The sequence below is a fragment of the Mya arenaria genome, chromosome 11, assembly GCF_026914265.1.
Source record: "Mya arenaria isolate MELC-2E11 chromosome 11, ASM2691426v1".
NCBI lineage: Eukaryota > Metazoa > Mollusca > Bivalvia > Myida > Myidae > Mya > Mya arenaria.
Window position 1 is genome coordinate 2,222,464 of NC_069132.1, and position 27,003 is coordinate 2,249,466.

General features: G+C 38.3%; 2 protein-coding genes across 14 annotated transcripts in view; one reads left to right on the forward strand and one right to left on the reverse strand.

The window, feature by feature from the left end:
• On the reverse strand, nt 1–26,041 carry LOC128208289 (ATP-binding cassette sub-family G member 5-like). 8 transcript variants are annotated; one of them, XM_052911821.1, is made up of 13 exons: nt 25,893–26,041; nt 8,021–8,305; nt 7,724–7,854; nt 7,033–7,134; nt 5,942–6,074; nt 5,658–5,812; nt 4,303–4,420; nt 3,912–4,143; nt 3,477–3,676; nt 2,869–3,007; nt 2,305–2,490; nt 1,454–1,575; nt 1–1,167 (listed from the first exon to the last, which is right to left on the reverse strand). In XM_052911821.1, the coding sequence occupies exons 2-13, from the start codon at nt 8,274–8,276 to the stop codon at nt 1,004–1,006; spliced, it is 1,938 nt and encodes a 645-aa protein (XP_052767781.1). In that variant the 5' UTR covers nt 8,277–8,305; nt 25,893–26,041; the 3' UTR covers nt 1–1,003. The 8 variants fall into 8 exon arrangements, with proteins under 8 accessions (XP_052767781.1, XP_052767784.1, XP_052767780.1 ...); XM_052911824.1 differs by lacking the exon at nt 25,893–26,041 and adding an exon at nt 23,310–23,486; XM_052911820.1 differs by lacking the exon at nt 25,893–26,041 and adding an exon at nt 22,375–22,495.
• The window catches only part of LOC128208287 (ATP-binding cassette sub-family G member 8-like), a 26,169-nt gene continuing 9,270 nt past the window's right edge, over nt 10,105–27,003 (forward strand). Inside the window, exons 1-4 of one of the 6 annotated variants that reach the window (XM_052911810.1) lie at nt 10,139–10,227; nt 22,398–22,460; nt 23,029–23,165; nt 25,028–25,195. In XM_052911810.1, coding sequence (XP_052767770.1) covers nt 10,154–10,227; nt 22,398–22,460; nt 23,029–23,165; nt 25,028–25,195 — 442 coding nt within the window. In that variant the 5' untranslated portion in view covers nt 10,139–10,153. Of the gene's footprint in view, nt 10,228–10,593; nt 10,970–21,640; nt 21,788–22,397; nt 22,461–23,028; nt 23,166–25,027; nt 25,196–27,003 lie in introns of those variants that run through there. The other 5 variants (XM_052911814.1, XM_052911811.1, XM_052911812.1 and 2 more) reach the window with 5 other exon arrangements.

Below are 27,003 nucleotides of genomic sequence, written 5' to 3' on the forward strand. Positions count from 1 at the left end.
TATTTTTGATGAATTTATTCCTCTTTTTATCAACAATCAATTATTATTTCAACAATAATAACAAGAAAACGTTCTTTACAATAACAGACAGGGAAACCCCACAGGAATGCTTGACTAGATTACATGAACATTAAGAAACATTACATGTATTTGCAAGTGGGCAGTACAAATGAAGGATTTCAAGATATGGAAACACGCACAACTGCTAATTCTTTGACTACTTCTGTTAAATAAGATAAACAATAAGTTCGCCTTACAGGAAATTTGTTTCAATTTTCACATCTGTTCCAATGTTTTGCGAAATCAGACGAGTAAGAAAATAAACAGATTACAACACAACTTACAACTTAAACAGTAATACAAAATTACGTACATGTACTTCCTTTGGCAATCAAAGAGAAATGTTTTTGATTAAATGCTAAAATAAATGCGTGCAAATTCAAACACATGCTGATAACAATGTATTGTATATCATGAACACTTCGCATCAGGTTTCAACATCATTAACATATTATCAATAAAAATACGAGATCTACTAAACGATTGGTTGACAATAAAAATTCGTTCCAAAGCGAGGCGTAGCTTAGCGTAGAGGTCGCATCAGTCTCTGTGGTTGTGAAACACAGTGACGTCATCGCAAACCGCCATGCCAACGTCATTATTATCACAGTTTTGTCGGCGTTTACAACCTGCGTTACAAGGTGCAAACACTGCCTTTTAAAATAACACATACTCTTACGAATTATCCACCTCGATGTGACATTTTGATTGCTTCAGTGATGTGTAGTTCACGAATGACGTAATGATATACACCACTTAAAGGTGATTGCTCCGGATGTATCCCTAAACACAATGTTCATAAATAAATTGTACAAACATTCTTTCACTGACTAGACCTGAGAATAGAACCGAGGTTAAACAATCACAGTGTCACCACGTGGACAGCCCAATGTGAGGAACACTGCACAACGTTTGTCCTCACGCTCTTTAATCAATGACGTCATCAGCTCAGATTGGGTATACCCCGGATCTTAAACACGGCTATAACGCAGATGAAGGTGGCACTGGTGAAGCCGGTCACGGCCCAGAAGTTGCGCGTCATGTTGTCCACAGCCTCCGGGTACACTAGCGCAAGGTACGCATCCCCGCTCGTGAAACAGAACGTTCCTGAAATGAAGACAAAATTGTTAAATGAAAGTGAAACAGTGTTTCTTTACCACATAGTAATTCTTTAAGTATTAGTATATTAATTTACATCAACAACAAATTTCCAAAAATCGAATTAGTTTATAAAAAAACCCCATCTACATACAACGGAATATATGTATGAGTATTCGAAAAATAAACCTAGTAACGTTTTTAATGCAAGTGATGCAAATGAGTTCTTGGATGAAAACAATAGATGACAATTGTATCTTAATGTCCCTAGCTCAGTGCCGTAAATGATGCATACCGTTGTTCTTGCAGTTAAGTTTGAGGTTGTGGAACTCGTTTGCGGCGAGGATCTCCCCGGCGTACTTGAAAATATTACCCCAGGCCGCCCACTGGAACACCGGCAGCATCTTCTCCAAGTTTCTGCATTGGATGACAAAAAATATAAATATGGTGCATTACTGTGATAATCAATCATTCAATGCTTCGACAATGGAATAAATACGATACAATTACTGGCGAAAATTACTGACGTACGAGTAATTGAACCTTCGAGTAACGTTCTTATGGAAAATTTCTTTTCTATGTTAACGGCCGATAATAGAACGTGTTGGCATGTCACCGGACCGATCCTTGCATTTGTACTGATATATATATATATATATGTTAGAGACAGAGCTAGATCGAAAATTTGATTATAAATACAGAATCCATGGGTATATCGTTGTTAGGAGATAAATACTATTTCCAGTTTGTACTGAACCTCTGCTGCTAATTGCCACCTTACTGATTCGTATCAACTAGACAGTATACACACATACTAGGGAACGAATCAGTTAAGATCTTACTCGATCTTAGTCGATCTTAGTCATAAATTCTTGATGTCATAAATTCTTGATGTCATATATTCAGTATTTTGCTACAACGTTACGTTGGAGTGGATCGAACTTTTGTCAATATCAAAAATATACGCTAAGTTGAGGAAATAAAAAAAAAATATGTACCATTTGTGACGATTATACAGATTTAAGATGATTGAAGTTTCGATTAAAATCTTTTATTCAAATAGTCATCGGGGACGCATGCTCAATAAGCAAGACTGTCACGTCTCTTTGATGCATTATCCAATTAACGAGTATACACTACTGTTACCTCAGGAAACCAGAAGCCATGAGACCGGAAGCTGAGAGAATGATGGATGCGTTGCTGGTGGCGAGGGCGGTGTTCATGAAGGCGCCCATAAGGAGAACGCTCATGATCTCCCCGAACAGGTGCATAAACAGGATGATGATACAGTAGTGAAGGAAGTGGTCTGTGTGGGGCTGCAGACCCGTCACCCTGGAACGGAGATGTATGGGAAATTTATATTACTACCTAGTACTCATTTGGGAAAGGGCCGTAACTGATGTTGGCAAAACTCGTAGCTCATTTCCCTTGCTTGTTTGATTGTATAATGTTGGTTTGAAATGTTTTGTTAAATTTGCATTAAAATTCTCATTGTAACATTCGTTTTCATGGAATAAAATAGTATTAAATTAAATAAAAATATTCTTCTTCCAATTACAATTTTGTATTCAATCAAGTGAAAGATTATGTAAATAAGGAACAAGAGAATAGCTATCAAATATTATTTTAGCATACGGGTTTTGTGTGGTGGTTTTTTTTCAGTTATCACTTAAATAAATATTATTATGCAGGCAGATGAGAGTGTCTTACCAGTAGACGACGGAGCAGAAGATAGCTGTGGAGATGACGGTGAAGGGCAGGATATGGAGGATGTAGGCGAGCAAGAACGTGGTGCATCCGTACAGCCCGTCCCGGCCCTCCCTGTAGTACAGGTCTCGCAGCGGGGGGACTGAAACGGAACATTCCATAGATGCATTTAATATAAGAAACACGTTATTATACGCAAAAACTAAGCTAGCGGGTCAGTGGTGCATCAGCGGAGGACTAAAATGGGAAACTAACATAGCCATATGCATTAAGGACAGGAAGCAGTATGTTAGGCAAAACTAAGTGAGCAACAAAAGTGGCGAATTCATACAACCCGTACCGACTCTCCCGCCAGTACATTTTCCGGTGAGTTGGGGGGTACGAACAGATATTTTTGAGACGGAAACAATACTTGCCGTACATAATAAGATGTGGGGTTAACCTATTTCCTTTACGGGAGAGCATAAACAAATTATTTTCCTGATTTGTCCGAAATAGGGGATACATCATGTGTTACCGTTGGGGCCGATTAGAATGTATGTGAGCATCGAACGGTTAGTTTTGAAATATTTCCAATCAAAACGTAGTTCTTATATTGTGTTGCTACTCACAGAGGCCGATGGCGTTGAGGGCGGCGACGAAGGTCGGCACTTGGGAGCTCTGGTACAGGAGACCGATTCGGTCCTGCACGCTTGTTTGGTTGGTACCCAGCCGCCCTAGGAAGACGCAGATGAAGGGCACGAACAGGGATAGGAGAAAGACGCGCGACAGGTAGCTCGCCCGGTCACGGAACACGTTTAACGTCATCCGCCTGCGCAGAAAGACAGTACTTTTAATAATCATACGTGCAAAGTACATCAAGACTAAAGTCTTTCTTTAGCTATGTACGAACTTCTCCAGCAACAGTAATATTAACGTAGTCGCATGGACCATAATCCTCGGTATATATTACTCTGCGCGTGTCATTAGGATTTCTTTGGATTCACATTTACTATTGAAGTATTTTTTTTTCAAACTGCAACAAACATGAAATAATATCAAAGTACCCGAGCAACGTAAAGAGCGTCCTAAAGAAGCTTGATTTCTGGGGTCTATAGTGCGTGAACTTCTGTGCGAAAAGCTGCCTTCCGGTGGTGGGTTTCATGGTATCCTCAATTATCTCATATACCACGTCCTTGTGCACCATGGACGCCGCGTACGCATCCGTCAGCTCCTTCACGCGACCGGAACTCTCCTCGTTACGTTCGTTGTCGCGCCGGTCGACACTTGCCATGTCCACTGTAACATTACAAAACGAATGCAAAAAAGTAATGTCCAAGCGTCCCAAATAGGTATTAATGGGTCAACAGCCAACAACCGGCAAACACCAATTGTACAATATTCAGTTCGCCATTAATCATGAGGATAAATTCCAAAGTCACTAAAATAACTACCCACCATAGAAGTCTGTGGGGTTGGTGTAAGTTGGGCAAGGGTAGCCGAGCTCCTTGAAGTAGTCAACCATCCGTTCCCCTGCCCCATAATAAACGAGCTGGCCACGAGACAATAACGACACCTGAATAGGTAACACAATGTTTCAATGGTATTTGAAGCTGCACTCTCACAGATTTACCATTTTTACAACTTCTTTATTTTTTGTCTTGGAAAGGGCAATTTTTTTCCTTAGATAACTGCAAACCAATGATGTAAGATTGCTGACAAAAGATCAGATCGTAGATTTTCATATTTTCGTTCGAAAATTGATGTTTTATGGCTACTAACCGTTTAAAAAAATGCAGACATCAATTTTTGAACTTAAATATAAAAATCTGCGATCTTATTTTTTGTCAACAGTCTTATATAACTGGTTTCCATGGATTTTGGCAAAAATTGGCTCGTTCCAAGACAAAAAATAAAAAGTTGTCAAAAGGTTCAATCGGTTAGAGTGCAACTTTAAGCTCATTCTTATTCATTTGCTCTATTCATGACAAAATGTCCGGCTTGCACGACCTCAGGAAGGGGCACTAGCTTATAATTAACAAGGAAATTAATGTCTTTATGGATGTGAAGAGGATTACATGTATTAAATTAAATTAAATTTCAGTTCTGTATTTAAACATTGGAGTACTTTGCATCACTATATTGATTTTCTCTGTACGCGAGTAATCTATCTATGTGTCTGGTATGACAAATAGAACACAAAGTGGTAGGGGCAGGTCACCCCTTACGTATTATTATCTATTACATTACCCTCATAGTAAATTAGAAACAACCTTTCTCGCAAATATAGCGTGTGTGTGATTGTGTAGATGTATCTTCTTGCAATAAAATATCCTCACATTAAGTCTATTGGTCTGGTTACAGTAACTATAATCTTATTACGCCCCTAAGATAAACATTTTCGGATAGTCAATTAAATTAGTATGACGAAATATTGTACTTGCAAAAGTATTTCAAAATGTACCTAGACGAACAATGTATACATGGGTCATTGCAAATGTATTGTCAAGATCAATTACCTTCGTAAAATTGATTGATAAGTATTTGGTATCGGTAACATTTTGCAATAAACCTTCCTATGTATTTCAAACATATTTAAACAAAAATATCAAAACTAAAAAAATCGATGATAAAAATAAATTAATTTAATTCCCAATGTAACAAGCTGTGATTGATGTCCATGCACACATTCGCTTTTTTCATGATTTGATAATTAGACTCCTATTAAACAGCAAGTTTGATGACCTTGTATTTGCAACAACTTAACAACAAGTTTGACGTCATCACCATCAAGCCCACATGTCATGTCATACCTGGTCAAACATTCTGAAGATCTCAGAGCGAGGCTGGTGGATGGTAAGGAGGACAATCTTGCCGCCCTGGTGCGCAAGGTTCGCCAGGGACGCCATTAGGCTGCGCGCCGTAAACGAGTCCAGACCGGACGTAGGTTCGTCCAGTAACAGAATCTCTGCAAATGGTAATGGTTATCCGGTAAAACACGAACATAAACAGAATGCCAAAGAAAAACAAAATTGAATTAAACCATGAACAGTTGAACTTGATGGCATAACAATATCCTGCTCGAACTAATTCTTACTCGGATTTTGCAGGAGCTGTGTGGCGATGGTGACGCGGCGCTTCTCCCCGCCGGAAATGCCCCGGATGACGCTTCCGCCTATCCGATGGTCCGCCACGTTCTTCAGACCCATCTCAATGATCACCTTACTCACCTGAAAGTGTCAGGTATGGTAAGTAAAAAAGATTATTGAGTCTCTAGAAATAGATATTATGTCTAAAATAATCATATGTAATATGGGCTTTGTGTTTATAACATTGCTCAGAATGCCCCTGATAACGGAAACATTACATTTGCGAAAATAGGACTTTTGATCCCGTTTTGTGTTGTGGCTGCGATATCCTAAATTATTTGTTCCCCTACAGACCGATGAAACGTCTCGGTTGCGACTATAAATACAAAACTGTGTTATCGCGTGCTTGGAACACTTGAATTTGCCAGATCTAGTTTTATATAAGCCAAAGTCTAAACTATGAATAACTTTAGCTTAAATTATTTAATAAATGTTTACTATTTTCAGGAACCATGCGAAGTTGTAATGGAAATTTTATTGCACAAAGTTTTATCTTCAAAGAACAGTATAGGTGTAAGGATTTAGAACCCCAATACTATGTCTGGAAGGCAAGCTCGATTAATTTGGTTGCTGAATTCTTCGCATCAGGAGAAAATAATAATGGGAAAATCTATAAATAAAGTCGTTTCCAAAAGGAGCCGTTTTGGTCATGATTGGTTTTGTTTCATTTCCGTTCTGTTAGGTATATTGGTCACGAAATGTTTGTACTGTAAAACTATATATTAAGATTCGTATTGACTCGTTTATATAAACTATTTATTGCAATTACACAGTCTGCATGGACAACGAATTTTATCTTAGAAGACAATTTTTCGTGCTTTGTCATAATACTTATTACATTATGTATGTGAACAAGATATCGTGAAGAGAACTACGTAAGGAGAAATGACCGAATATGCCGTCAAATCATCGTCCGCATACGCTGGCCAAGCGTTCCCGTGTTCACCAAATTCACGGAATGTATCCGAAAGCGCCTCCAAGTACAAATTTAATGCTATGCCGATAATAGACCTTAATCGCAGTTGCAGCTTGAAAGTACCTTCTCCTCGATGTCGAAGTTAGAGGCGTTTCCGGGCAGGCGGAGCTGGGCGCTGTATCTGAGCGCCTCCCGGACCGTCAGGTTTGGCAGCAGCCGGTCAGCCTACAGGGACCAGCAAAAAACATGCTCAGTAGGATGTGATAACTGGGCGATATGACGAGGTATTATGAATGTCAAATTATAAAAGGCATGATTTAGAAATTTGTGGAAATACGTGGCGCTCTAATGAAACATCACACGGAGAGACGGGATCATCTCGGTGGCGTCATAAAGGACTGGTTGCCGCAAAATACCTATACACGACACTGGTCTTGGTAACAGACAGTCCGACTTCCGCTATCATGCACAGAGATTAAACTTTGTCCATATATCAGGATACGACAGAGCCAGCTCGTGTAAAGAACCATGTTGATTTCTTTATTGATTGTGTCCTCTACCGTTTGACATTGACCTTGAACCAGACTTTTCAAAGGAAAATATTTATATTAATAATTGTCGAGCCGCAAACAGTTCGTCGGCGTGCACAAATTTCACCACGAACAATGATTTATACAGTTCTTGCAACGACATATATGAGGCGAAAGAGCATCCTTACACCGCATATATATATATATATATATATATATATATATATATATATAGTTCTTGTTTGACAAATGACTTCCGCTCGCTCCCTGGCGAACTTGTTTACCTGCATGACGTAACTCATGAAGTTCTGGGCGAGGTCGGGCGTACACTCGGAATTGTTGTAGTATACCTTGCCGGACATCGTCCCTTCCGCCCGCTGGGCAATACAGTCCAACAGTGACGTCTTGCCCGAGCCTAAGAAAACAAATAATTATCGGTTGTAATGAAATACATATGATACGGAGGCTTTGCTTTGTTATGTTATTGTTCTTTTATAAATGAAGCAGAAACGCTAATCGTTCTTTTGAGGAGTATGCGAGCAAATAAATAGTATTACAAAATACATAATACACATACATACCGGAGCCGCCGAGTATCGCGTTAATTTGTCCACTACGCATGTGCATGCATACGTCACGGAGCACGAGCTTGTGACGTATTCTCCGAAGACAAGCCCCCTTCCACCAGGGCCCCACGCGCTCCTTCACCACGTAGGAAACGTTAAGGATGCTCAACGTGGTGTTTGCCGGCTCGTCCTCCTCATCCCAATTGGCGAACGTGCAACGGCCCAGGATGTAGTTGACAGGGATATCAAGGGCGCTCGTCGTCGTCTCCATGACGGTTTAAGGGGCGCCCTTACTCAAGCCTGCGGAACACACCAGATGCACAAGTAAAATACTAGTAGATAATTAGTCACAGCGGACTTTTCATGAGTCCGACGAACCGTCGCTTAAGGCGGCTTCCTGATGATAATTTGCAAATCGATCCTGATAGTTGATTCTTAACTAACTAGTTGTTTTATGTAAAATGTTTTATAAACGGTTAACTGAAACCACACAACACATCATTAGTTTAAAAGACATATCGTCGAAAAAGACAACATTAAGATCGATTTCGAATCCATCCACAGACTGATGGTCGACAATAACTACATTGATACAAAGTTAGAATAAAGACTCCGCCATTAATTTGATTAAAAAATCACTTAAATATGATTGCAGTCAATATTCAATCTGTGTTTTATCTTATGATGCAGTTTCTAGAGACCAGCGGTATCTGTTAGACACACTCCATATATCAGGATACGACAGAGCCAGCTCTGGTGATGATTAATTAACCGGAAACGTCTAGTACCAAAACATTGATTTTCAACAACTTCCATCCCGAGAAGATCACTGTTTTCTATGGAAAGTACTTGTCTCAATTTCGAGTAAATACGTTTTACTGTGTTCTTAATAAACGGTGTAAAGCTTTGTGTTAAATTGATTACCTTTTAAAGTCATGAAACTAGCCTTTTAAAATTTTGTCGCTGTACCCGGTAGTTTACTATGATTCCCTTAATTTGTATTTATATTTTCCGTCATGTTGTTAACCAAAATGCCTGTGTGTGTGCAAGCGTGGGCGAGTAAGCGCGCGCGAGTTAGCGTGTGCGCGCGAGTAAGCGTGAGTTAGCGTGTGCGCGCGTGCGTGTGCGTGCGCGCGCGCGCGTGTGTGTGTGTGTGTGCGTGTGGAAAGTACTTTCTCTGTTCCGAATAGATACTGTTACTTGTCTCAATAAGATAAATGCGTGACAACCAGAGTGGGCGATGCACCATACTCTGTTTGTACCATACAATAAACCAACTTAGAAAACATCAATAAATTGTCCATTCGACACATTATCAAGTTCACATCTATAATATTATATTCAATGCGCACATGCTACTGGAATATCCTTGGCTACGGAACTACAGATGTGACCCTTTCTGGTGTGTGGTAAACATTAGGCTTAACCGTGGCACAAGCCCCTTTTGGCTCTAAATATGAACAACGAAGGCAACGATAGCTTCTTAGATAATTGTATCCATGACTGTTTTGCCCGAAGCGTTTAAGAAGCTAACCAATGGTCACAGCTGCTAAACTGGCATTTTTCCTCTTACGATGGCGCAAGCCATCGGGGTGCCAAAGAGCCAAAACTATTCCGTATCAAGCATTACAAGTAAGATGCATTGCATATTGGAATACTAGTATGATAGAAATAGAATATTTTCGAGTTATCAACCAATTATTGTCTTTATACATTTCCTTTTGATGCTTTATACCATTCATATTGATCAATAGTGATGCAAATTCCCAGAGATTGATCGACTTTTTTACCAAAAAATATCTAGTTGATTTATTTAAGCTCGACTGTGCACATGCTGACAGCTTTAAGGTGATTTGTTTAACATTATCTTGTCCTTTTCCTGCGTAGAAACCAGTACTCCATGGCTTTCTTTTTGAGTGGGGACAAGTGAACGTTTCCCTGGTGAGTTACGACCCCCGACCTCTCGTTTGACAGGCGGACACATACACAATCTCGCTATAAATACGTAATCTCTCAGTATAATTTTCTGGCATAACAACAAAATGTGTCCATGTAACGACTCAGGCTCTATTAACCTTAGATAATCGAGCGTTAATGATATACACATACGTAAATATTACGGGTGGTTGAACATGTAGTTTAATATAAATGCCGATTGCACAGCTGGAAAATGTTCAAGCTCATATCTCCATGCCCTACTTGGTTCAACTGAAAACACCAAGGTAATGTTGTTTTTGTTTTTTCTTCACATTTAACTCTAATAGCTTTTACAATAAAACAAATACGTTTCAGTCTATATCTGTATTAAATGACCTCATGTACATGTTGACAAACTACGGTAACTATTTTACGTATATAGAGGCGATATTACACAGTTTAAGTGTCATGCTATATATACCTGTAGGCGGAAGTCTATTTATATATATATCCTTGTAAGTGAACTTAACGTTAAGACCAGCAACTGAATCACAACCACATTACACATTCGTAAAATAAAAATAAATTTCGAACTTACATGAGAGCTTCATGGCTATGTAATCCAACTTGAGAACGGTTAAGGAAAATCCTTAGACAACAATGCCTGTTTTGTTTCGTGTGCTATATTTGTAAGTGTTTCAAATCATTGTTTAGCTTTACAAACTAACCGCTGGTTTTAAATGACAAACATGCCTTGTGATACAAGGGCTGCCGTTCAATCGATCGGAAACACAGATATTATATTGACAAAAGAGGCGCGGGGGTTTCGGAGCCTGTCAGTACAGTCAATAACATCGATCCGCACAAAGAAATTAGCAAACATGCAGGTGCTGAATCCTGTTATGACACACAGGGGCTCACTGTGAAAAGATCAGGTGGTCTTTATTGGAAATGCCAGCTGTCTTACCAGGCGCATATGAGCTAGGATAAGAAATCGTGTTCAAAAGTAACTATTGGAATATATATATATAGAGATCGAACTTCAAGGTAATGCATATCTTGTATTTCTATAACATTTCAACTCCATCTTCCGTACCAGTATTAAACATGTATAATTATCTTAATGTAAAAAATCGCTGTATTATACATTCGGACAATAAACAAACACACCAAAAGTTCACATCATCCTCTAACAATTGCTTATTCTTTCATGCTGAACCTGAGTCTGTATTGTTTATGTTATAATCTCCCAAATTACGGATGTTTGGCTTCAGATGTATTCATTAAATGGAGTCAGAACTGTGTTTAACTTGTGTAAGTAATAATCAAATATTCCGATAAACAATTGGCAATATCCCCGGTATGTTGACTTTTTAAGTTCCTTCTTCCTTGCCTATGCTTGTGCACATAGCACATTGTAAATGCACTTTATATTAGCTCTAATGTACTCCAAGCTTCCGCTTGATTTATATCCATATATGCACCAATACATGAACCATTACATGCAGCCATTCATACACACATACATGCACCCATACATACACACATACATCCATCCACACACCCTTTTACGCACTACTACTTACACCGGTACATACATCCATACACGCACACACACATGACATGCACTCTTACATACACCCATACATACACACATACATGCACCCTTACATACATCCGTGACACGCACACACACGCATACATGCACCCATACATACACACTTACATACACCCATACATACATCCATACATGCACCCGTACATACATCCATCCACACACACACACACATACATGCACCCATACATACACACATACATACACCCGTACATACATCCATACATGCACCCTTACATACATCCGTGACACGCACACACACATACGTGCACCCTTGCATACACACATACATGCACCCTTACATACACACATACATGTAACCTTACATACACACATACATGCACCCTTACATACACACATACATGCACCCTTACATACACACATACATGTACCCTAACATACACACATACATGTACCCTTACATACATCCATACATGTACCCTTACACACACACATACATGCACCCTTACATACATCCATACATGTACCCGTACCTACATCCATACACGCACACACACATACATCCATACATGTACCCTTACATCCATACATGTACCCTTACATCCATACATGTACCCTTACATACATACATGTACCCTTACATCCATACATGCACCCTTACATCCATACATGTACCCTTACATACATCCATACATGCACCCTTACATCCATACATGTACCCTTACATACATCCATACATGCACCCTTACATCCATACATGTACCCTTACATACATCCATACATGCACCCTTACATCCATACATGTACCCTAACATACACACATACGCCTGGTAAGACAGCTGGCATACATCCATACACGCACACACACATGACATGCACCCTTACATACACCCATACATACACACATACATGCACCCTTACATACATCCGTGACACGCACACACAAGCATACATGCACCCATACATACACCCATACATACATCCATACATGCACCCGTACATACATCCATCCACACACACACACATACATGCACCCATACATACACACATACATACACCCGTACATACATCCATACATGCACCCTTACATACATCCGTGACACGCACACACACATACGTGCACCCTTACATACACACATACATATACTCTAACATACACACATACATGCACCCATACATGCACCCTTACATACACACATACATGTACCCTTGCATACACACATACATGCACCCTTACATACACACATACATGTACCCTTACATACACACATACATGCACCCTTACATACACACATACATGCACCTTTACATACACACATACATGTACCCTAACATACACACATACATGTACCCTTACATACATGTACCCTTACACACACACATACATGCACCCTTACATACATCCATACATGTACCCGTACCTACATCCATACACGCACACACACATACATCCATACATGTACCCTTACACCCATACATGTACCCTTACATCCATACATGTACCCTTACATACATACATGTACCCTTACATCCATACATGCACCCTTACATCCATACATGTACCCTTACATACATCCATACATGCACCCTTACATCCATACATGTACCCTTACATACATCCATACATGCACCCTTACATCCATACATGTACCCTTACATACATCCATACATGCACCCTTACATCCATACATGTACCCTAACATACACACATACGCCTGGTAAGACAGCTGGCATACATCCATACACGCACACACACATGACATGCACCCTTACATACACCCATACATACACACATACATGCACCCTTACATACATCCGTGACACGCACACACAAGCATACATGCACCCATACATACACCCATACATACATCCATACATGCACCCGTACATACATCCATCCACACACACACACATACATGCACCCATACATACACACATACATACACCCGTACATACATCCATACATGCACCCTTACATACATCCGTGTCACGCACACACACATACGTGCACCCTTACATACACACATACATATACTCTAACATACACACATACATGCACCCATACATGCACCCTTACATACACACATACATGTACCCTTGCATACACAGATACATGCACCCTTACATACACACATACATGTACCCTTACATACACACATACATGCACCCTTACATACACACATACATGCACCCTTACATACACACATACATGTACCCTAACATACACACATACATGTACCCTTACATACATCCATACATGTACCCTTACACACACACATACATGTACCCTAACATACACACATACATGTACCCTTGCATACACACATACATGCACCCTTACATACACACATACATGTACCCTTGCATACACACATACATGTACCCTTGCATACACACATACATGCACCCTTACATACACACATACATGTACCCTTACATACACACATACATGTACCCTTACATACACACATACATGCACCCTTACATACATCCATACATGTACCCGTACCTACATCCATACACGCACACACACATACATCCATACATGCACCCTTACATCCATACATGTACCCTTACATACACACATACATGTACCCTAACATACACACATACATACATCCATACATGTACCCTTACATACATCCATACATGCACCCTTACATCCATACATGCACCCTTACATACACACATACATGTACCCTAACATACACACATACATGCACCCTTACATACATCCATACATGTACCCGTACCTACATCCATACACGCACACACACATACATCCATACATGCACCCTTACATCCATACATGTACCCTTACATACACACATACATGTACCCTAACATACACACATACATACATCCATACATGTACCTTTACATCCATACATGCACCCTTACATCCATACATGTACCCTTACACACACACATACACGCACACACACATACATCCATACATGCACCCTTACATCCATACATGCACCCTTACATCCATACATGCACCCTTACATCCATACATGCACCCTTACATCCATACATGTACCCTTACATCCATACATGCACCCTTACATACATACATGTACCCTTACATACACACATACATGTACCCTAACATACACACATACATACATCCATACATGTACCTTTACATCCATACATGCACCCTTACATACACACATACATACACCCGTACATACATCCATACATGTACCCTTACATACATACATGCACCCTTACATCCATACATGCACCCTTACATACATACATGCACCTTTACATCCATACATGCACCCTTTCATACATACATGCACCCTTACATCCATACATGCACCCTTACATCCATACATGTACCCTTACATACATACATGCACCCTTACATACATACATACATACATACATACATACATACATCCATACATGCACCCTTACATCCATACATGCACCTTTACATCCATACATGCACCCTTACATCCATACATGCACCCTTACATCCATACATGTACCCTTACATCCATACATGTACCCTTACATACACACATACATACACCCTTACATGCACCCTTACATACATACATGCACCCTTACATACATACATACATACATCCATACATGCACCCTTACATCCATACATGCACCTTTACATCCATACATGCACCCTTACATCCATACATGTACCCTTACATCCATACATGCACCCTTACATACATACATGCACCCTTACATCCATACATGAACCCTTACATCCATACATGCACCCTTACATACATACATGCACCCTTACATCCATACATGCACCCTTACATCCATACATGCACCCTTACATCCATACATGCACCCTTACATCCATACATGCACCCTTACATCCATACATGCACCCTTACATCCATACATGCACCCTTACATCCATACATGCACCCTTACATACATACATACATGCACCCTTACATCCATACATACACCCTTACATGCACCCTTACATACATACATGCACCCTTACATACATACATACATACATACATACATACATACATACATACATACATACATACATCCATACATGCACCCTTACATCCATACATGAACCCTTACATCCATACATGCACACTTACATCCATACATGCACCCTTACATCCATACATGCACCCTTACATCCATACATGCACCCTTACATCCATACATGCACCCTTACATCCATACATGCACCCTTACATCCATACATGTACCCTTACATCCATACATGCACCCTTACATCCATACATGCACCCTTACATCCATACATGCACCTTTACATCCATACAGGCACCCTTACATCCATACATGCACCCTTACATCCATACATGCACCCATACATGCACCCTTACATCCATACATGTACCCTTACATACATCCATACATGCACCCTTACATCCATACATGTACCCTTACATACACACATACATGTACCCTAACATACACACATACATACATCCATACATGTACCTTTACATCCATACATGCACCCTTACATACACACATACATACACCCGTACATACATCCATACATGTACCCTTACATACATACATGCACCCTTACATCCATACATGTACCCTTACATACATACATGCACCCTTACATCCATACATGCACCCTTACATACATACATGCACCTTTACATCCATACATGCACCCTTTCATACATACATGCACCCTTACATCCATACATGCACCCTTACATACATACATGCACCCTTACATCCATACATGTACCCTTAAATACACACATACATGCACCCTTACATATGATCCATAAACGCACACACACACATACATGCACCCTTACATACACACATACATGCACCCTTACATACACACATACACACATACACACATACACACATACATACATACATACATACATACATACATACATACATACATACATACATACATACATACATACATACATACATACATACATACATGCACCCTTACATACATGCACCCGTACATACATCCATACATGCACCCGTACATACATCTATACACGCACACACACATACACGCACCCTTACATAATCACATACATGCACCCGTACATATGACCCATAAACGCACACACACACATACATGCACACAAACATGAACCCATTCATACAGCCATACATACAGCCATACATGCTGCCATACATACAACCGTACATACACACATAGAGGAACACATACATGCAATCATATTTACATCCATACATACACCACTTCATGCAACCATACATACACCCATGCATGCACTAAAACATCCGCCCATACATACATCCATACTTGCACTAATACATCCACCCATACATGCACTAATGTATCTACCCATAATTGCACTAATACATGTTCCATACATGCAACCATATATACACCATATATACACCTTAACATACTACCATACATACACCCATACATACACCCATATATACACCCATACATATACCCATACTTGCACTAATATATGTACCATACATGCACCCATATATACACCCATACATACACCCATATATACACCCATACATACACCCATACTTGCACTAATATATGTACCATACATGCACCCATATATACACCCATACATACACACATACTTGCACTTATATATGTACCATACATGCACCCGTACATACACCTATACATACACCCATATATACACACATACATGCACCCGTACATACACCCATGCATGCACCCATATATACACCCATACGACACCCATACGTAACTAATATATGAACCATACATGTACCCATCTATACAGCCATACATACACCATACTTGCACTTATATATGTACCATACATGCACCCATATATACACCATATATACACCCATACTTACACCCGTACATACACCCATACTTGCACTTATATATGTACCATACATACACCCATATATACACCATATATACACCCAAACTTACACCCATACATACACCCATACTTGCACTAATACATGTACCATACATGCACACATATTTACACCATATATACACCCTTACATACACCCATATATACACCAATACTTTTACTAATAGATGAACCATACATGCACCCATACATACACCCATACATACAACCATATATACACCCATACATACACCCATATATACACCCATACATAAAGACATACATACACCCATATATACACCAATACTTTTACTTATAAATGTACCATACTTGCACCCATACATACACCCATACATGCACCCATACATACACCCATATATACAACCATATATACACCCATACATGCACCCATATATACACCATATATACACCCATACTTACACCCGTACATACACCCATCAATATACCCATACTTGCACTTATATATGTACCATATAGCAACCATACATACACCCTTACATACAACCATATATACACCAAAACATACACCCATACATACAACCATATATACACCCATACATACACCCATATATACACCCATATATACACCATATATATACACCCATACATACACCCATATATACACCATACATACACCCATATATACACCATATATACACCCATATATACAACCATATATACAACCATACATACACCCATATATACAACCATATATACACCCATACATACACCCATATATACAACCATATATACACCCATACATACAACCATATATACACCCATACATACACCCATATATACAACCATATATACACCCATACATGCACCCATATATACACCATATATACACCCATACTTACACCCGTACATACACCCATCAATATACCCATACTTGCACTTATATATGTACCATATAGCAACCATACATACACCCTTACATACAACCATATATACACCAAAACATACACCCATACATACAACCATATATACACCCATACATACACCCATACATGCACCCATATATACACCATATATATACACCCATACATACACCCATATATACACCATATATACAACCATACTTACACCCGTACATACACCCATCAATATACCCATTCTTGCACTTATATATGTACCATATAGCAACCATACATACACCCTTACATACAACCATATATACACCAAAACATACACTCATACATGCACCCAAACATACACCCATACATACAACCATACTTACAACAATATATACACCCATACATACACCCATACATACACCATATATGAAACCATACATACACCCATACATACGCCCATACATACACCCATACATACACCCATACATACAACAATATATACACCCATACATACAACAATATATACACCCATACATACACCCATATATACACCCATACACACACCCATACACACACCCATACATACACCAATATATACACCCATACATACAACAATATATACACCCATACATACAACCATACATACACCCATACATACAACAATACATACACCCATACATACACCCATATATACACCCATATATACACCCATACATACACCCATACATACACCCATACATACAACAATACATACACCCATACATACACCCATATATACACCCATATATACACCCATACATACACCCATACATACACACATACATACAACAATATATACACCCATATATACACCCATACATACACCCATACATACAACAATACATACACCCATACATACACCCATATATACACCCATATATACACCCATACATACACCCATACATACACACATACATACAACAATATATACACCCATACATACAACCATACATACACCCATACATACAACAATATATACACCCATACATACACCCATATATACACCCATATATACACCCATACATACACCCATACATACACACATACATACAACAATATATACACCCATATATACAACCATACATACACCCATATATACACCCATATATACAACCATACATACACCCATACATACACCCATATATACACCCATACATACAACCATACATACAACCATATATACACCCATACATGCACCCATACATACACCCATACATACACCCATACATACACCCATACATACAACAATACATTCACCCATACATACACCCATACATACAACAATATATACACCCACACATACAACCATATATACAACCATACATACAACCATATATACAACCATACATACAACCATATATACACCCATACATGCAACCATACATACACCCATACATACAACAATACATACACCCATACATACAACAATATATACACCCATACATACACCCATATATACACCCATACATACAACAATATATACACCCATACATGCAACCATACATACACCCATACATACAACAATACATACACCCATACATACACCCATATATACACCCATATATACACCCATACATACACCCATACATACACACATACATACAACAATATATACACCCATATATACACCCATACATACACCCATACATACAACAATACATACACCCATACATACACCCATATATACACCCATATATACACCCATACATACACCCATACATACACACATACATACAACAATATATACACCCATACATACAACCATACATACACCCGTACATACAACAATATATACACCCATATATACACCCATACATACAACCATACATACAACCATATATACACCCATACATGCACCCATACATACACCCATACATACAACAATACATACAACCATATATACACCCATACATACAACCATACATACAACCATATATACACCCATACATACACCCATACATACAACCATACATACACCCATACATACAACAATACATACACCCATATATACACCCATACATACAACCATACATACAACCATATATACACCCATACATGCACCCATACATACACCCATACATACAACAATACATTCACCCATACATACACCAATACATAGAACAATATATACACCCACACATACAACCATATATACAACCATACATACAACCATATATACAACCATACATACAACAATATATACACCCACACATACAACCATATATACAACCATACATACAACCATATATACAACCATACATACAACCATATATACACCCATACATGCAACCATACATACACCCATACATACAACAATACATACACCCATACATACAACAATATATACACCCATACATACACCCATATATACACCCATACATACAACAATATATACACCCATACATACACCCATATACACACCCATACATACACCCATATATACACCCATACATACACCATATATATATATATATACCCATACATACAACCATACATACACCCATACATACAACAATACATACACCCATACATACACCCATACAAACAACCATATATACACCCATATATACACACATACTTGCACTAATACATGTACCATACATGTGATCATATATGCACCTTTAGATGCATGCACATTAAGTCGACATTTTATACAACTTACTTGCCTAAAACCAAAATTTGCAAAATTCTAAACGTTTGTATGCAAAGTAGACTGTAAAGCAGACTATAGTGACATAATTTCTACAGAGTTAGGCAAAATGAACTGTTCAATAAGTGTGTCTGAACCCTTGGGTAATCTTCTCTACCAGCTATATAAAGTGCAGCTTTGTTTATGTTAATTATCTATTAATTATTCAGTTATGTTGGTTTGGAGAATTCCCAGTATTATTATTAAGATATTAATAGTATTAGGAATAATTCAGTTGCCCGAGTGTATATTAGTATGTAGCGGAAATTTACTTTCAAATGTTTCATATACATAGTGGTTTCGTATCATGGCCATTGCTGAGAAATAATTATGTAACTTACTGTATGGCTGTTTATTCCTTTTATCAGAACTATTCGATATTCCCCGTGTACACTATTCCTGGTATTTCTTCGAATGATTCCAAATACGAATAGATTCTTTCAAATATATAGTTTAACTATTCAAATTGAAAAAAAATAAGGTTCATAGCAGACAAAATACTGTTTTTCATGTTTATCCTATAAAGAAAAAGATATTGCAAATTATTCAAAAAAGACTAAACGTCATAAAGCCTGTTAATTTACATGCCAATCTGTCGATTCCTCAATTTGTTTTGTTTAAAAAGCTCATTGATATTTCATTTAAATCAATATTGGCGGAGATAAACTCGACACACTTGGCCTTCAGATCGGCTGGGTGAAGTAGCGTGTTAAAATGTATTCTCGTCAATTAGTATTTTTGGTTTAATTTTGCCTTTTATAGTGTTAAAGGAAGGGATTATGTGTTTATAAGGATGGGCTTGAAAATGGAGACATCAAGGTCAGAATAATGAGATTTATTCATTCGAGAATTGACAATGTTAATGTATGTCGTGAAAAAATGCAGTATGCTTAAACATGTATATATGCAGTAGAGTGTGTACGATTCAAACTAGTATCCGGATCAAATCATATACTAGTACACTTTTTGCCGTTAGAGTTTTTTATGTGGTTAACGTTTTAATGAAAGATAGTTTACACAGATATATCAAATATTTATTTTTTTAACATTTGTTTAAATATTTAAGTGGTATCAACTGTTCCAGGTCGGAACAAGCGGGTTAAAATAGCATTACTATTAATGAATGTCTAGATATGTTTCACATACAAATATGTCATTATTACATTGTTCAATGTGCATGTCATGTATATTTACTTGTAAATACAACTTTAATTCATAATATAAAAAAAATCATTAAAATATTTGCCACTAATTCAACGTTATCATAGCTTAAAACATTTATGAGACAGAAAAATGAAAATACATGGACTTACTGGCCGTCTGGTTAAAAGAGTTTAATATTATGCATTGTATCATGGCGAGCTTTGATAGCCACGATTTCTTAAAACATGAAAGTAAATATTTACCTAATGTATAATGTTCTTCCTAGGGACACAGGCAAAGAGAACGGGCACATTGGCCCCACGAAGTACTCCACTATCGATTATCTAGAGTAAGTTCACTGCACTATTATATGTGTACAAGAGATCTTATTAGTACACGTATACCAAGTTGACATAGAGCGTTCTAGGCTAATCCACTGCACATATTACACACATGATGTAACAAAGGCTATCGAAGGCAGCTGTGATCGTTTCATGGATCTGAATACAGAAATGCCCACCCACCCCCCCCCCCCCAAAAAAAAAGAAAAAAAAATGATTGTGACATTTATTGGCTCGAGCATTCTGTTATTGTGTCCCTCTTCAAAAAAGATGAACTAGTTCTTACAGTCTTCATTTACATGGTTTGAATAAAAAATCATTATTGGGGCATGGGTGTTATGAAACCGGAGTTGGCGAAAGTTTGATGCGTGTTTCTGATGAGGTTCATGTAACGATTATCTACCCTTGACAGGGCCACTGAAGCTATGTTCCCCCTGTATAGGGATTTGAAGTCAGGGTTGTATTCCTTTAAAGCTTTTTATGACCGATTTATGATTTATATAATTGTGCGTTACCCCCGCCAACCACCACCCCCTCCCTTCCCACATACACCACAGACACACACATCTTTTTCAGGAGCGAAGTAGAGAGTGTGGAGGACGTGTGGGTCAAGATGGTGGTACCTCCACAGAGCGAGGACAGCGAAGACGATGACACTGCACCAATGTATGAGTCAGAAACGACGCCGCTTAGAAAGAAACGCTCGGGCAAAGGTAATCTATAGGATGAATTCAGTGATGGCTGCACATAGACGCAATATTATCACTTCGACATTTGCGTGATGAAGTAATGAATGCTAGATCTAATAAAACGAAAAATATCATCATGCACAGATAAAAAGGCAAATGAAAGTGTACCTCAGTGTAAAGACATTGTTTAAGAGCTGGTTCATCCAAGTGATGACTTAGTTCAGCAACATTGTTCACATTATAATCCAACCTTGTCGTTTTATTACACCACATGAATATGGACCTTTATTTGTAAGGAATGACAATCATTTCTACAGTCAGTGGCGTGTTTCACTACCATGTATTTGGCCAGTAAGCGTCCAATCGATGCTGAGTTGTGGTTCCAATCAATACAAGTCTCTTGCGGTGTTTCTTCACACTGGAGTCTTACACACACTCAAGCACGTTCCTAACTATTGCTATGGTTACTTTCATAATTGGTACTATCCAGAAATGTGTCACTGTCGGATTTATTTCCTTAAGTTGATGTGATTTCTGGAATAATCATAAAAGAGACACATTGTGTCAACTAAGCCCTCTTGTCTTGTCCTCTTGTCTTGTGTGTAACTAACATGGAGGAGAATAGTGAGACAGAAGTGAAGCAAGAAGGTTAAGCAAGAGGAGTATCATGGTTTGGTGTTGTTGTTTTTCGTGAATGATGGACGGTATTGTTTTGAATATTTCCCCACCCCGAGTTTACGCATATTTGGCTCCAACAGATCGATAGTATCTGCAACTGCGGCACTATATGTAGACGGTCGGTTAATAATTTCTGCAGAAGATAATTAATTAAAGTATTACGTCGATTGAATGTATAATGATCAATCTGGGATTTCCTCTCAATTTAGGTTAGTATTTTGTATACGGAATCTTATGATTTTGTTTCAGAGATTTACAAACTATATGGCACAGAAAATAAACACACGAATGATAAATTTGCTTCTTAAATTAACTTACGTGCATCAAAACTAATGGACAGTATTCTGATATACGATTAAGGATCTTCACAGTAACCTGGAGTCCCGTAAGTACATAGAAGCACACGGTAGACGCTGGAGGTTTCTTAAGTTAGATTTAAATCTCTACCAATCCATTGATAACTTTTCCTTGTGTAATGCATTGTCTGGTTTGAAACAATAATCTCTTGAAATGAAAGACTCTTATGTAACAAACGTTAGTGCCAATCTTCAATGAAAAGCGAACTTTTAGCTCAATTATCAAGCGAAACCCTTTGGTAAATAAAGCTTTGATGTTAGCGGAAAAAAGTCCTTTCTATTTTAGACAATGCTAACAATTGCAATAGGCGATAAGCATAATTTTTACTTGGGAACAAATGAGATTTTACAACTAGAAATAATTTTGTCGTCGAAAGGTCTGATTAAAGATACTGTTGTTTTTCTCTATTAGCAGTTAATATGGATGCATGAGTAATGAAAGTAAAACTAGTGTTACCATTATGTCTATATAACCATTTTCCATATACAGACTTGTGTCTTTTAGCTCATTTACTTGTGTAATCAATCGTCACACAAATGATAATCACATATGGTGAAAAGAGGATGGCCGGCCATGCGATTATTGTTAATGGAGCAGTCATACTAGATTTCGAGATTTTATCCTTCCGATCTTTACCGAGTGCCGGGTTACACGAATAACGAAGCGGCAGAACACACACTATCCTGTATGGGGTTTGAACACTTGTAAAGTTCGTTTCAATATTAGCTCGTCTCATTTTCAGAGTTTTAGGAAGTAACGTACAGCTTAACTGCCTAGGTATGTGCGGACCTGGGACCAGGTGTCACGCATGCAACGTTCAAGGGCACTCATTCTTCATAAACCTTTTTTAGATTTCGAGGAAATGGCATCTTGTCCATCCAATCTGTACTGCGTTGGAGATCCGGACGAGGAGTCAGCCGGTCATAGAAATGGCCTGCTGGGGCGGTCCAATACGGCCAAGGGTGTGCTCTATACTACATATAAGGATAAGGCCAAGGCCACCCTCGTCAAAACTAATGGTAAGCATGCTCTATACCATATACACCGCTCTTCACCTAATACAATGTTTTAGACAACATACAAGGATGACACCAAGGCTATTCTCATCAAAAGAAATGGTAAGAGCTCAGGATAAACGGCTAATAATATTGTATACAATCATTTATTCCGTTAGCAAGGTATGACTGAAAATTTCAACTAGGGTTTTGAATAATAATTCCAAAACAAACCAATATTCTGTCTGATTCACTGTATGAGCAGATGACTTGCGGTCAAGACAACATAATGTTTACCTTTTTGTTAACGACAACAACAACAACAATAACAACATCACCACCACTGCCACAATCACCACAACAACAACATCACCACCACTGCCACAATCACCCCAACAACAACATCACCACCACTGCCACAATAACCCCAACAACAACATCACCACCACTGCCACAATCACCACAACAACAACATCACCACCACTGCCACAATCACCCCAACAACAACATCACCACCACTGCCACAATCACCCCAACAACAACATCACCACCACTGCCACAATAACCCCAACAACAACATCACCACCACTGCCACAATCAACATCAACCACAAACGAACAACAAAGCAACACTTGAACTAGCAAGGAACGAAATTAAACATAACTTGTACACATGATATGTAAATGCTACAACAATTTGTGAACAGTGAAAACAAACTTACCAAATCATCAAACGTTGAAGAAATGTCTTGGAAGAAACCCTCAATCCTTTCTTATGATGAATACAAAACACACACTTAACATTTTGTTCAAAACAATTATGTAAGAAAAAATGCAAATTTGAGTTTCCTAATCTGATATCGACGGGATTGATTTCAACTATAGCTGAATGGAAAACAGCGATATTATCAATGGTTGAGTTGAGTATCTGATAACATTACTGTGGCATACAGACCATTTGTCTGCCCGTCCGTATGTGACTGCGATGTCGTAAATCGCTTATTTATTTATAATTAAACGGTAAGGACTTTGTTGAGTTGAATGTCCTAATAAGGACTTTTTTTATTCTGAAAGTTAAGTTGAATGTCCTAATTTCATTCAGCTCGACATTCAAAATGACAAGGTACTAAATTCGTTTAGTTCGACATTCAAAATGACTAAACCCTAATTTCCTTAAGCTCAACATTCAAAATGACAAAGTACTAATGTCCTTAAGCTCAACATTCAAAGTGACAAAGTCCTAATGTCCTTTAGCTCAATATTTAAAATGATAAATGACTTAATATGCACTTTATCTCGACATTCAAAAGACTTAATCCTGATTCTATTCCGTTCAACATTCAATATGAATAAGTCCTAATTCTATTCAGCTCGACACTCATAAAGTCATAATTACAATGTCATAATGTCCTTTTGCTCGACATTCAAAATTGCAAAGTCCTAATGACCTTTAGCTCAATATTCAAAATGACAAAGTACTTATGGCCTTTAGCTCGACATTCAAAATTACGAGTTCCTAATTTCATTCAGCTCGACATTCAAAATGACAAAATCCTAATATTTTAGCTCTACATTCAAAATGACAAAATCATAATGTCCTTTAGCTCGACATTTTAAAATGACCAAGTCCGAATGTCTTTAAGCTCAATATTCAAAGTGAAAAAGTCCTAATTGTATTCAGCCTGACATTCAAAATGACAAAGTCTTAATTTTATTCAGCTCGACATTCAAAAAGACAAACTCTTAGTTTCATTCAGCTCGACATTCAAAATGACAAAATCTTAATTTCATTTAGCTCGGCATTCAAAATGACAAACCCCAAATGTCTTTAGC

Coding starts and splice junctions, on each gene's coding strand:
- LOC128208289 (XM_052911821.1), bottom strand. CDS start 8,276: ATGGAGACGACGACGAGCGCCCTTGATATCCCTGTCAACTACATCCTG. Junction 3,008..3,476: donor CCTCAACGCCATCGGCCTCT/GTGAGTAGCAAC, acceptor GTTCCGTTTCAG/TCCCCCCGCTGCGAGACCTG. Junction 1,576..2,304: donor ATGGCTTCTGGTTTCCTGAG/GTAACAGTAGTG, acceptor CATCCAATGCAG/AAACTTGGAGAAGATGCTGC.